Below are 12,534 nucleotides of genomic sequence, written 5' to 3'. Positions count from 1 at the left end.
AGGGAGGGAGGTGGACGAGGGTATGGGGGAATAAATGGTGATGAAAAAAATAATAAAATAAAATTGAACAGAAGGTACAGACAGTGCCCATCTACTCACTCCCTGTCCCTACACACTATTGACATCCTGCACCGCAGTGATAAATTTGTTACAATCGATGAACTTACATTGAAATATCATTATCACCTAAAATCCATAATTTACACTAGGGTTCACTCTTGGTGGTGTATAGTCCATAGGTTTTGACAAATGTAAATAACAGGTATTGACCATTGTAGTATACAGAATAGTTTCACTGCCTTAAAAGTCCTCTGTGCTCTGCCTATTCATCCCTCACTTCCTCCTAACCCCTGAAACCACTGATACTTTTACTGAGTCCATAGTTTTTCCATTTCCAGAAGGTTATATTATTGATATTATAGAGTATGTAGTCTTTCAGATTGGCTTCTTTCATTTAGTAATATGCATTTAAGTTTCCAACTTCTTTTTAGATCTTGGCTGTATCTATAGTGAAAACCCTCTTTTTGTTCCTAATTTTACTTGTGCTTTCTTTTTCCTGATCAGTTTCACCATGATATTATATATATTATTAATCTTTTCAAAAGAACAAACTTTTTGGCTTGTTTGAGCTAGTATATTATATATTTGTTTTCAATTACATTAATATTTGCTCCCATTTCACTCTTTCTTTCCTTATTATTCTTTTTCTAACTTCCTAAGCAGGAAACATAGCTCATTAATTTTATCCCTTCTTTTCTATTAGCATTAAGGTTATACATTATTTTCAAAGTGCCATTTTACCACAAATTTTGATATGTATTATTTTCACTCATTAACAATTTTAAATATTTAAACATTTTTACTGTGGTATTGTCTTTGACTCATAAGTTTATACATGTGTTTTGGAATTTCTACAAATTTTTATTATTGATTTTTAAAATTGATTTTAGAAATAGAGAAACATCGATTTGTTGTTCCATTTACTAGTATTCATGCATTCATTGGTTGTTTTTTTTTTTAGAAAGAAAAGAAAGGAGGGAGGGAGAGAATGAGAAACACTGATGTGAGAGAGAACCATCAATCAGTTGCCTCCTGTATGCACCCTGCCCGGGGATCTAACCCACAACCTTTTGGTGTGCGGGATGATACTCCAACCAACTGAGCCACTCAGCAAGGTTCCTGAAATATATGCTTTAAAAGTTTATTTAGTATTTGATTAATCATTGGTAAATTCTCTTGGCTTTTATTTTTTTACTAGAGGCCCAGTGCACAAATTCATGCATGGGTGGGGTCCCTCTGGGTGGCCTTCAGGGATCGGGCCTGAACCTGCAGTCTAATGCCGCCTGCAGCTCCTACCTGCTGCTCCTGCTCATTCCAGCCCCAGTGTGCCTGCTACGGGCTTGTGCCCAATCAGTCCCCTTTGGGAGAGGCTTGTGCTGCAGCAGCAGCGCTCACCAGCCATGAGCCCTGCCTCTGGCGCCCTCCCAAGGGGAGTGGCCTGTGGGATCGGCTGAAACCAGCTCTCTGACATGCCTGGAGGGGTCCCAGATTGCAAAAGGGTTCAGGCCAGGCTGAGGGACCCCACCGGTGCACCATCAGGCTGGGGAGGGATCGTGGGAGGGCTTCAGGTCGTGTCCAGCCCATCTCGCTCAGTCTCAATCAGCCAGACCTCAGCAGCAAGCTAACCTACCGGTCAGAGCATCTGCCCCCTGGTGGTCAGTGCACATCATAGTGAGCAGTTGAGCAGCCTTAGCATATCATTAGTATATTACACTTTGATTGGTTGTTCGGTTGTTCTGCTGTTTGGTCTATTTGCATATTACCCTTTTATTATATAGGATTTTATCCTTTTGTTGTATGATTGTTTTAGGTTGTTTTTTTTCTTTCAATACATTGAAGATATTATCCCTCTGAATTCTGGCTTATCAACTTGCTGTTGACATATTTGATGTCAATCTAATTGTCATATCATTATAGTATTCTTTTTTTTTTCTCCCTCTGCTGCTTTTACGATCTCTGTTTTTAAAAAATATATTTTTATTGATTTCAGAGAGGAAGGGAGAGGGAGGGAGGGAGAGATGGAAACATCAATGTTGAGAGAGAATCATTGATCAGCTGCCTCCTGCACATTCCCCATTGGGAGTCAAGCTCACAACTCTGGCATGTGCCCTTGACCAGAATTGGACCTGGGACCCTTCAGTCTGCAGACTGATGCTCTATCCACTGAGCAAAATCAGCTAGGGCTAAATCTCTTTGTTTTTGACAATTTGTAATTTGACTATGTATGTGAGCATGAACTTCACTTTATCCTTCTTGGAATTCAGTGTGCATATTGAATCTGAGAATTCCTACCTTTCAACAATTCTGGAAAATTCTCACTCATTATCTTTTTGAAAATTGACCATCTCAAATTGTTTTCTGTCTTTATGGAACTCAAGTTGTTTGCTTTTTTAAATTTATTCATTTTTAAGATATTTTTATTGATTTCAGAAAGGAAGGGAGAGGGAGAGATAGAAACACCAATGATGAGAGAGAATCTTGATTGGCTGCCTCCTGCATGCCCCCCACTGGGGATCTAGCCCAAAACCCCTGCATGTGCCCTTGGCCGGAATAGAACCTGGGACCCTTTAGTCCGCAGGCCGACGTTCTATCCACTGAGCCAAACCGGCTAGGGCTGGAACTCAGGTTTTAATGCATTTTAGATCTCATTCTGTTCTCCATGCTCTCTTCATATTGTCTACCCCTTTGTACTGTCCCAATTTACAGACTTCTTCAGCTGTATGTAATTTGGTTCAGTCAGTTCATTTAATTTTTTAAAAAATATATATTTTATTGATTTTTTTTACAGAGAGGAAGGGAGAGGGATAGAGAGTTAGAAACATCGATGAGAGAGAAACATTGATCAGCCGCCTCCTGCACACCCCCCACTGAGGATGTGCCCGCAACCAAGGTACATGCCCCCGACCGGAATCGAACCTGGAACCCTTCACTCCACAGGCCGACGCTCCATCCACTGAGCCAAACCGGTTTCAGCAGTCCATTTAATTTTAACTTTAGCTTTTTTTTTTTTTTTTGTCTCTGTCACATGTTCTTTTTTTAATTTTTTTTTTAATTTAAATTCTTTACTGTTTGAAGTATTACATATATCTCCTTTTCCCCCTTTGAGTTTAATGGGAGAACAAAGGGTTTAAAGTTAAAACACAAATATATAATACAGGATACCCAATTAAATTTGAGTTTCAGTTAAAAAGGTAATTTTAGTATAAGTATATTCCATGTAACATTTGAGATTGCTTTTATTTGCTAAATCTGGGAAACCTAGACCAGCTCTGGCCCTCGCCCTCTGGTGTGCTTCTTTACCAGGCTCCACATTCCAGTGGTAATCAAGCCCTCTTTGAAAAGGTCAGAATCTGTCAGGGCTCTCCCAACCCATTAGTTCCTTCATTGCCCCACTGTCCATTAGTAGCTGCTTTTTTAGCATCTGCAACTTGTGGGTCCCTTTTAGTAGTTAACTACCTTAGTTATTATTTTAAAATTATTTACATTAAAATCTCCCTTTTCAAATTTTAGTGTTGGTCTGTCTCCTGACTGGACCCTGGCCTGGCTGGTGTGGCTTGGCTGGGCATCGTCCAGAGCACTGAAAAGTGGCTGCTGGTTCAATTCCTGGTCAGGGCACAGGAAGCATGTTAAGGAACAGAGATTAGAAATGAGAAAAGCAAACAAAATGAGAATGAAGAACAAATGATGGAAACAGATGATAGACAGGAGATCCACCATAAACAGTAATTGGAGTTTCAAAGAAAACTAAAGCTCTGTGAATAGTACAAATATATTACAAACCAGGAAAACGAAAGTATTATTTTTGTGAATTTACTTGGCTCAGGAAGGGAATATTTCCTTTCTTATACAGGGTTTTTCCTGATAATTTCCTCTTTTCTTTTGCCTGATTTTCTTTAAAAAATATATATATATACATATTTTATTGATTTTTTTACAGAGAGGAAGGGAGAGGGATAGTTAGAAACATCAGTCAGCTGCCTCCTGCACACTCCCTACTGAGTGTGTGCCTGCAACCAAGGTACATGCCCTTGGCCGGAATCGAACCTGGGACCCTTGAGTCTGCAGGCCGATGCTCTATCCACTGAGTCAAACCGGGATAGTCAAACCGGTTAGGGCTTGCCTGATTTTCTTCGTGTTTTACCAGTATGTCTTCTCACGTCCTCCATACTATGTAACTATCTGCATAGCTCAACCTGTCTGATAATCAAGTCTAGCCCTCTGAACATCAATCTGGAAGAGGTGCCAAGTTGCTTCACAGCAGTTACCCTGGGACTTCCATTTACTTCACTCCTGTTGGACCCCATTTCCAGACACTATATCTTTTTTTATTTTATTTACTTGCTTGTTTTTGTTGTTTTTTTTAAAAACGTATTTTATTGATTTTTTACAGAGAGGAAGGGAGAGGGATAGAGTTAGAAACATCGATGAGAGAGAAACATCGATCAGCTGCCTCCTGCACACCTCCTACTGAGGATGTGCCCGCAACCAAGGTACATGCCCCTGACCGGAATCGAACCCGGGACCCTTGAGTCCACAGGCTGATGCTCTATCCACTGAGCCAAACTGGTTTCGGATTACTTGCTTGTTTTGACTGAGTATATCCAATAGCTGAGAACCAGTGAATTGAAAGAAAATCTTTTGAGAACTAAATGTCTAAATATGCTTTTATTTTCATTGTGACAGAATAATTGGATAATTCATACTTTTAAAAACAGTACCCATTGATCCCCAGTTTCCAATGTTTCTGTTGAGTGTTATTATTCTCAACCCTTTGCCACCTGGTAAATTTTAGAATAATCTTTTTTTTTTTAAAATATGTTTTTATTGATTTCAGAGAGAAAGGGAGAGGGAGAGAGAAACATCAATGATGAGAGAGAATCACTGATCAGTTGCCTCCCGCACGCCCCCCACTGGGGATCGAGCCAGCCACCTGGGCATGTGCCCTTGACCAGAATTGAACCCGGGACCCTTCAGTCCACAGGCCAACACTCCATCCACTGAGCCAAACCGGCTAGGGCTAGAATAATCTTTTTATGTCATGTCCGGTGTCCAAAAAATTCCATGATGGTATGCCTTTTTAAGGGTCTTTTTGTTGTTTTTTTGTTGGGATCTTTATTATTTATTGTGCTAATAGTTTTTTTTTTTCAATCTTGAGAATTCATCAATTCTACCCATTCCCTTATTTTCTGTTCTCTTCCAGGAACTCCTATTGGTGGTATATTAAACCTTCTGAATTGACCCATGTTTATTTTTTCCCTCTACTCTTTTTTTTTTAAAAATGTATTTTATCGATTTTTTACAGAGAGGAAGGGAGAGGGATAGAGAGTTAGAAACATCGATGAGAGAAAAACATCTATCAGCTGCCTCCTGCACACCTCCCATTGGGGATGTGCCCGCAACCAAGGTACATGCCCTTGACCGGAATCGAACCTGGGACCCTTCAGTCCACAGGCTGACGCTCTATCCACCGAGCCAAACCGGTTTCGGCTCCCTCTACTCTTGACTTCTGTTCTAGGACATTTATCTTTATTTTGTTAATCCTGAGGATATTCTTCCACTGATTTTTAGAGAGGAGAAAGGTGTGAAAAAGAAACATTGATGTGAGAGTGAGAAACATCAATGTGAGAGACATTGATTGGCTGCCTCCCGCACATGCCGCGACTGGGGATGAGCCTGCAACCCTTTGGCACTCGGGCTGACGCTCTAACCAGGCCTGGCCAGGAGTAGAACATTTGTCTTTTAATATTGTCAGTGAATTTATTCCTATTTTAATTTCTTGTTCTGACATTTTACTGTTATCACTGTTCTAATTTCTTGAATACATCTTTCCTCTCAGGATATTACAGTTTTTGGAAGTTTCCTGATTGATAGTTGCTTTTTTTTTAGATCTACCTTTCACAATCAAAGTTTCCTTCAATTTCTGGTTATCTTTGGCTCTCATTTAAAAGTGAAGAGCTAAAAACCTGTTTGGAAGACTTGTGTACATGGGAAGGGCTTAATGACTGGCATGCTCCCACCCCACTATAGGGGGATTGGTGGCCATTTGGCTTTTTTTCCTACCAAGAGTTTAGCATGGTCAGTGTGGCTTAGTGGTTGTTGACCTATGAACCAGGGCACGGTTCAATTCCTGACCAGGGAGGGCATATGTCTGGGTTATGGACTCGATCCCCAGTTTGGGGGGTGCAGGAGGCCGCGAATCAATGTTTCTCTTTCTCTCCCTTCCTCTCCGAAATCAGTAAAAATATATATTTTTAAAAGTTTAGTTTTTCCACAGAAGGATCCTCCAAATCTCCCTTTGTGTGTGCAAGTGTGTCGTTCATGTGTCACAGCTGAACAACGAGGAGGTAGGGAACTCATTTATCCATTATGTAAAATTGTACTTAAATCCCTATTTTCTGTAAGGTATTTCATCCTAGCCTGAGTCAGACGTCTACTTTTTCCTTTTTTAGTTGAATTACTATCAGAATAACTTCAGCCTCCAATTTGAGAGGCTGTAATGTAAAATCCTATTCAATTGAGACACACTCACATAAATTTTAAGGCCCTTAAATTAAAATTTCTTGTTTTAGAGGTATATTCTTCAAGTTCTAAACACAACAGTAAAATGCAGTGACTGGAAAAAATGTAATAACCTCCTCCAAAAAATGATTTTTAGAAATCACTCTGTCAATGAAAGGGTGTGCTTTTTATTTCCTATAAACCCATTTTATTTTTCAAACTGACTATCACCTCAAGAGTACCAATAGCACTTAGTAAATCTAACTCTCTTTGTATATGCAATCTAGTCCTAACAACTGCCTTCTCAAATGTAATAGAACTCTAACACAAAAGGAAGAGGAATACAAAAGGAGAGGATAAAACACAGGGATAAAACAGGAGAATAAAACTATAATGTGAATTTCATTTTCAACAAAGAGATAAAATCAACAAGGAAAATGAGATCTTGGTTTATAATGAGTTGAATCTAAATAATTCCAGTTCTTTGTTGTATTAAACAGAAACACAATGCAAACCAGGGTTTCTGGAATAAAATTTTAAAAAATCTAACAAATATCTGAATGAATATAACAATATGGCTAGACCAAAAAGAAAAAAAGTCTATCACACAATAATCACTGAAGATCTCACAAGTTATAGAAAACATAAAGGAACTTTAATATCCAAACAGTCAGGGCAAAAAATACTGGATTAATGACCCATTAAATGTGAGTCACATCAGGTTCTTTACAGTACCAGATGTATTTAAAAATAAAATGTGAATGCATATTGTAAAGAATAAAACCATTTTTAAAACTTTTAGTTTCTTTTCCTGATACTAATGCCAGTAAGTTTAGACTAAAAAAAATCTTTAAGTGATTTGTTTTAACAGAGTAAGATTTAAATCAAAATTAGCAACATTCCTAAATATGAATTTGTTCAGTAGTAACCTCTTCATCATACCACTTTTTTTTCCCAGAAAGTAGTCAATGTACATTTTAAGATTTGTGCAATAAAAAAATATACCGGCTAATAAAAAGTGTTACTACTTGACATCGTCAAAATAAAAGAAAAAACCTTACTTTTGCTTATTTATGCCCAAATAATTTACCCTGCACTCCACAGATGTGTAGTAAATATTTCTGAAACAGTGAAAAATAAAGGTCCTAAAATAGAAACATAAGCCAGAATAATTGAAAAATAGCTTCCTGATATTTTATTTTTTGAGTTATTTCACTTACACTGCTTTTGGTTGCATGCCCTGATCTGTAGAAGTTAACAAGGAAATAAAATTTCCAAGTATTTAAAAAATTTACTCATCTTTCATAAAGCAACTTTTAATGTAGCAACACTTAAAAATACACAGTGACTTAATGAAACATTAGTACAACTGCATAGAATTGAGCTCCAGAGAATTACGTACTAATGAGTTGTCTTTCCTGGGCTCTGGTTTACAAGAGTATTGGCTTAGAGACCAGCTTAGAGTCATTTGTTCCCCTTTAGGAGATACAGGCCTTTTCTGTTCCTAAATAACGTACTAGGAGCTATCTGAAGCTCTTAAAAACAACTGACCATCCAAATATGTATACTGGGGACCCTTCCCCTTTGTGAGTCAAGGAAGGGAGTTTGTGACTTTCAATGAAAACAAAACAAAACAAAACAAAACTATTCTAAGAGACTCTGAAATGTACTAGCAATTTCAAAACTAGAACAATGCTATCAAAGATTAAATCTCTTAATGCTCGGAGCCACCCCAAAATATAATAAAATTGGGAACTCCAGGAAAACAGGTACCAAAAGAATCAAAATAATGATTGCACTGAGGATTCTCCTCTTTGAAGGCTGTTTAAGGAGGTAGGATTTTAAAGGTTTTTTTGTTTATCTTTTGGCCTCTGAATATTTAAAAAATGCTTTGCCCGGCTGGTCCTTCAGGCTAATTTTGGAGTTCATAATGAACCCCAAGCCTGACTTAAGGATATTCTACAGTTTCACAGCTATTATCTGTACATATTAAAATTAAGTTGATTTACTCTTTTTGAGTAAATACAAACTAGGAAATGGCAAATTAATATATTCCTTTACATACAATTTTGTCTAAAAATTCTCGAAAAACAAGAGCAGATGACTTTGTATTCAAAGACTACCAAAGTGTATATTTGATAATCACATGCAAACAACTTAAAACCTTACAAATCTCCTGTCAACTCTGCATGATACCTTTAAGAAGGAAATGACATACAAAGTTTGCTAACTGTGCAAAATATTAAACTGCTAAAACATTTTACGTAATGAAATAATACATGTAAATGTAGAAGTTGACACATGAAATTAGCACAGTTCATAAGAACTTATCACATTTCAGAGATTTTCTTTAGTAACAAGTTTTTTGTTTTTATATTTTCTGGTACACAGCAAAATTTATCACAGAAGATAAAAATTCTTTTAAACAAAGTCAACAGGGAGTTCTTGAGGCACCTTCTCATATAAAACACAAGATAAATGCAATTAACAATCCATCTGAGAAAAATTTTCAATCTAAGTGAACATTTGTTTTTCCATTTAAGTATATTATACAGAACTTTAATAAGGCAAGACAAATTTGTGAAAAAATGTAGATACAAAAATGATGTAAACTAATAATTTATATTAAAAAACCCCAAAGGGAAAACAGTGGAGATGGGATAGTTCAAACAAACCTTTGTAAAAAGACTTAAAACAGAATTGTGCACAAGCTGAAGATTATAAAGAACTTCCAGACTCTGCACAGTTTTGGTTTTTCATGTTTTGTTTTGTTTTTATATCTTTATATTACATGTTTTAAATCATATCAGGAATGCAAACTAGAACTGCACACTACTTTAGTGGAAAAAAGTTCAACATTGTGCAATTTTCTGCCTCTTAATTTTTAAAAAGTGGCAGCAATCCCTGCATTTGTGTTTGAAACAAGGATCTGAGAAACTTTATTAAAAAAGGTAATGAAGGCAAAAATTGGCAGACATCCAGCATCTTGTTTCTTTTTAAAACAATATGGATGGTTAAGTAATTTCATGATTAAAAAATGAACATTTTAAATAAATACATTGTATCTGACATTTGCACTGACTGATTTGATTAAATCTTTAAGTAAACAACGGCTTTACTACACTCTCTGTAGCCTCAAGCCACTGGCTTTAGATTCTGGAGTCCTTTTTCACTGGGTTTCATACCCTGCCACGCGATACCCTGCAGGCTGATTAGGCAACATGCTGCCGTTCTGTCCTGGAGGTGGCTGCATTCCATAATTTGGTCCCATCCATGGCGGAGAAGTCTGTGTCTGACTGGGAGAGCATGTGAAAGAAGAAGAGGGAGGGAAATCCACTGATTAAAATAAAAGATAACACCAAGAACAAATAACATATAGAGAGGAAATATACTTTTTCTTTAGCTCAAAAGAAGAATTATTATGCCAAGGAAAGCAAAGGTACAAGCATCCTCATAGGTTTAATTTGTACAGCTTAATCTTGTTAGTTTAATTACAGCTAAGAAAATACCCTTAACCTGTAAACATTTATCCCCTTTGACCTCAGAAAAAAACTCATCTTTCATCTCAGGAAGAAATGCTATACAACTGGACTGGACATATGGTGAACAAGCCACTTCCTGAAATAAACCTGACCATTTGATATGATAAGACTAGCACTTATATTACTCAAAGAAAAAAGTAAAACAATTATTAGTATATATAAGCACATAAATTTTTTCAATATTATAAATACAAGCTTCTTTTTTTAAATAAAAACTGTATTTTTTTAAAAATATATTTTATTGATTTTTCTTTCTTTTTTTTTTTTTTTAAATATATTTTATTGATATTTCACAGAGAGGAAGGGAGAGGGATAGAGAGCCAGAAACATCGATGAGAGAGAAACATCGATCAGCTGCCTCCTGCACACCCCACACTGGGGATGTGCCCGCAACCAAGGTACATGCCCTTGACCGGAATCGAACCTGGGACCTTTCAGTCCGCAGGCCGATGCTCTATCCACTGAGCTAAACCGGTTTCGGCTATTTTATTGATTTTTTACAGAGAGGAAGGGAGAGGGATAGAGAGTTAGAAACATCGATGAGAGAGAAACATTGATCAGCCACCTCCTGCACATCCCCTACTGGGGATGTGCCTGCAACCAAGGTACATGCCCCTGACCGGAATCGAACCTGGGACCCTTCAGTCCACAGGCTGACGCTCTATCCATTGAGCCAAACCGGTTTCGGCAAAAACTGTAAAGTATTTTAATCTTTACTTTTTCAGATTGTTTTTCAGAAATTTAAGTAAAATTGCATAATTCAGGGTGTATAAAGAAGCTTCCATGTAATAATAAACCTTTTTGCACAGGAAAAATGAACGAATAAAGCAACTAGCAACAAAATAATTGTATTCAAGAATGGGCAAGGGACCATTAGTCACATAACTTATAATGCTGGTTATACTTCAAAGCAACATATTTCTAGGCAAAACTTTAAAGAGATATACCTATAACTATAAATTAAAATCTATTCTAAACTAAGTCCTTCAAAGGTTAAAGCTTTGCTTTGGAAAGAGGACCATGCTTCCTACTAATTACTTAAAATCTCTTCCTAAGTTCTTGACATTTTCAAAGACTAATAATAAATAAAAAGAGCTAATATTCTTACTTAAATCCTGGCTGGTTCCATGGCTGGCCATACATTCCATATGCAGGTACTTGCCAACCATTAGGCATATACTGGCCAATTTGTTGAGCATTTCCATACCACTGGCCCCATTGGCCATAAGCTTGTGGATATCCAATTTGATTCTGCTATTAAGTAAAATTATAACACATAATTTAGTATTATTTGAAGTTATATGTCCTAAAATACCACAAATAACTAATATACATAGCCATACCAAATAGGACCATCATTACAATTAAAATGAAAGGATAAACAAGAGTTTAGAAAGTGACTGCTAAAAAAAAAAAAGTGAGGTTATATTACTATAACTTGACACAATACTCTGAATAGCATATTCTTTGTAAGGCAGTGGATAATGTTCTAGTAATAAATATTAAATTCAGTATAATGTTTAGTGCTTTATAAACTATTCACATGACTGTTTCCTTTAGATAAGGAAGATACAAAGATTATTTCTACATTCAGTTTTCTTACTCCTATCTTAATGCTCCATTTACAATTCCCTCATAGAAATCTTTGTGGGATCAAGTTAACCACTAAAGCTGCCTGGAAAAACAAAAGCAGCAAAATGCCAAGGCCCTAAACATAAATATAACTACATTTTTATTTCAATCAAGTCAACAATGCTTGTGAGTTCTCTATATAATATGTGAATAAATCTACCAAGTATTAAGAAAAAATTTAATACCCTGTTAGGTTTGTCGGAGCATTTTAAAATCCACTGTGTATGAGTCAATTGAGGCGGTCACATTCATCATGTCACCACTGCAATCCATGAGCCACCACTCTGGAACTATAATACACGTAGGATGAGCCCTTATATATACTATCATTTTAGTATGAACTAGAAACTTAATAACATGGATTATAAACAATTTCATTCTAAAACAGTATTATTAGTATTAGCCCAGTAATTACTTTGCAAAGTCAAGAACCCTCTCACCTGTTGCACGGGATTTATCATATCAAGAGTTTCTTTGCCCCAATAGCATTTCACAACATGACCTTCAATAGTAGTTCCATTAACAGAAACAATTGCATGTGCTGCACTTTCATGGGAGTTGAATCTATTGAAAACAATATTAAGAATCACCAATATAAATTGTTTAAAAACTTAAAAATAAAACTTATTTTTTAAATCAAGTTGAGCCCAGCTGGTGTGGCTCAGTGGTTGAACAGCGACCCATGAACCAAGAGGTCACTGGTTCAATTCCTGGTCAGGCATGGGAGGCAGCTGATCAATGTTTCTCTCTCACTGATGTTTCTATCTTTCTATCCCTGTCCCTTACTCTCTAAAATTAATAG

The 12,534-nt window shown here is 36.7% G+C and overlaps 1 protein-coding gene across 11 annotated transcripts in view; it reads right to left on the bottom strand.

The window, feature by feature from the left end:
- Positions 1-7,191: 7,191 nt before the first annotated feature.
- The window catches only part of TIA1 (TIA1 cytotoxic granule associated RNA binding protein), a 33,625-nt gene continuing 28,282 nt past the window's right edge, over positions 7,192-12,534 (bottom strand). For 6 of the 11 annotated variants that reach the window (XM_080685809.1, XM_080685813.1, XM_080685815.1 and 3 more), the window contains 3 exons: positions 12,173-12,296; positions 11,209-11,354; positions 7,192-9,854 (listed from right to left, as the gene is read on the bottom strand). In XM_080685809.1, the coding sequence (XP_080541935.1) occupies positions 9,728-9,854; positions 11,209-11,354; positions 12,173-12,296 (397 nt within the window). In that variant the 3' untranslated portion in view covers positions 7,192-9,727. Of the gene's footprint in view, positions 9,855-11,208; positions 11,355-11,917; positions 12,023-12,172; positions 12,297-12,534 lie in introns of all 11 variants that reach the window. The other 5 variants (XM_080685812.1, XM_080685814.1, XR_013961501.1 and 2 more) reach the window with 4 other exon arrangements.

This window comes from Plecotus auritus, assembly GCF_963455305.1.
Source record: "Plecotus auritus genome assembly, chromosome: 8".
Lineage (NCBI taxonomy): Eukaryota > Metazoa > Chordata > Mammalia > Chiroptera > Vespertilionidae > Plecotus > Plecotus auritus.
Note: the sequence above shows the minus strand (reverse complement) of the source record. Positions and strands in the feature narration are given on the sequence as shown.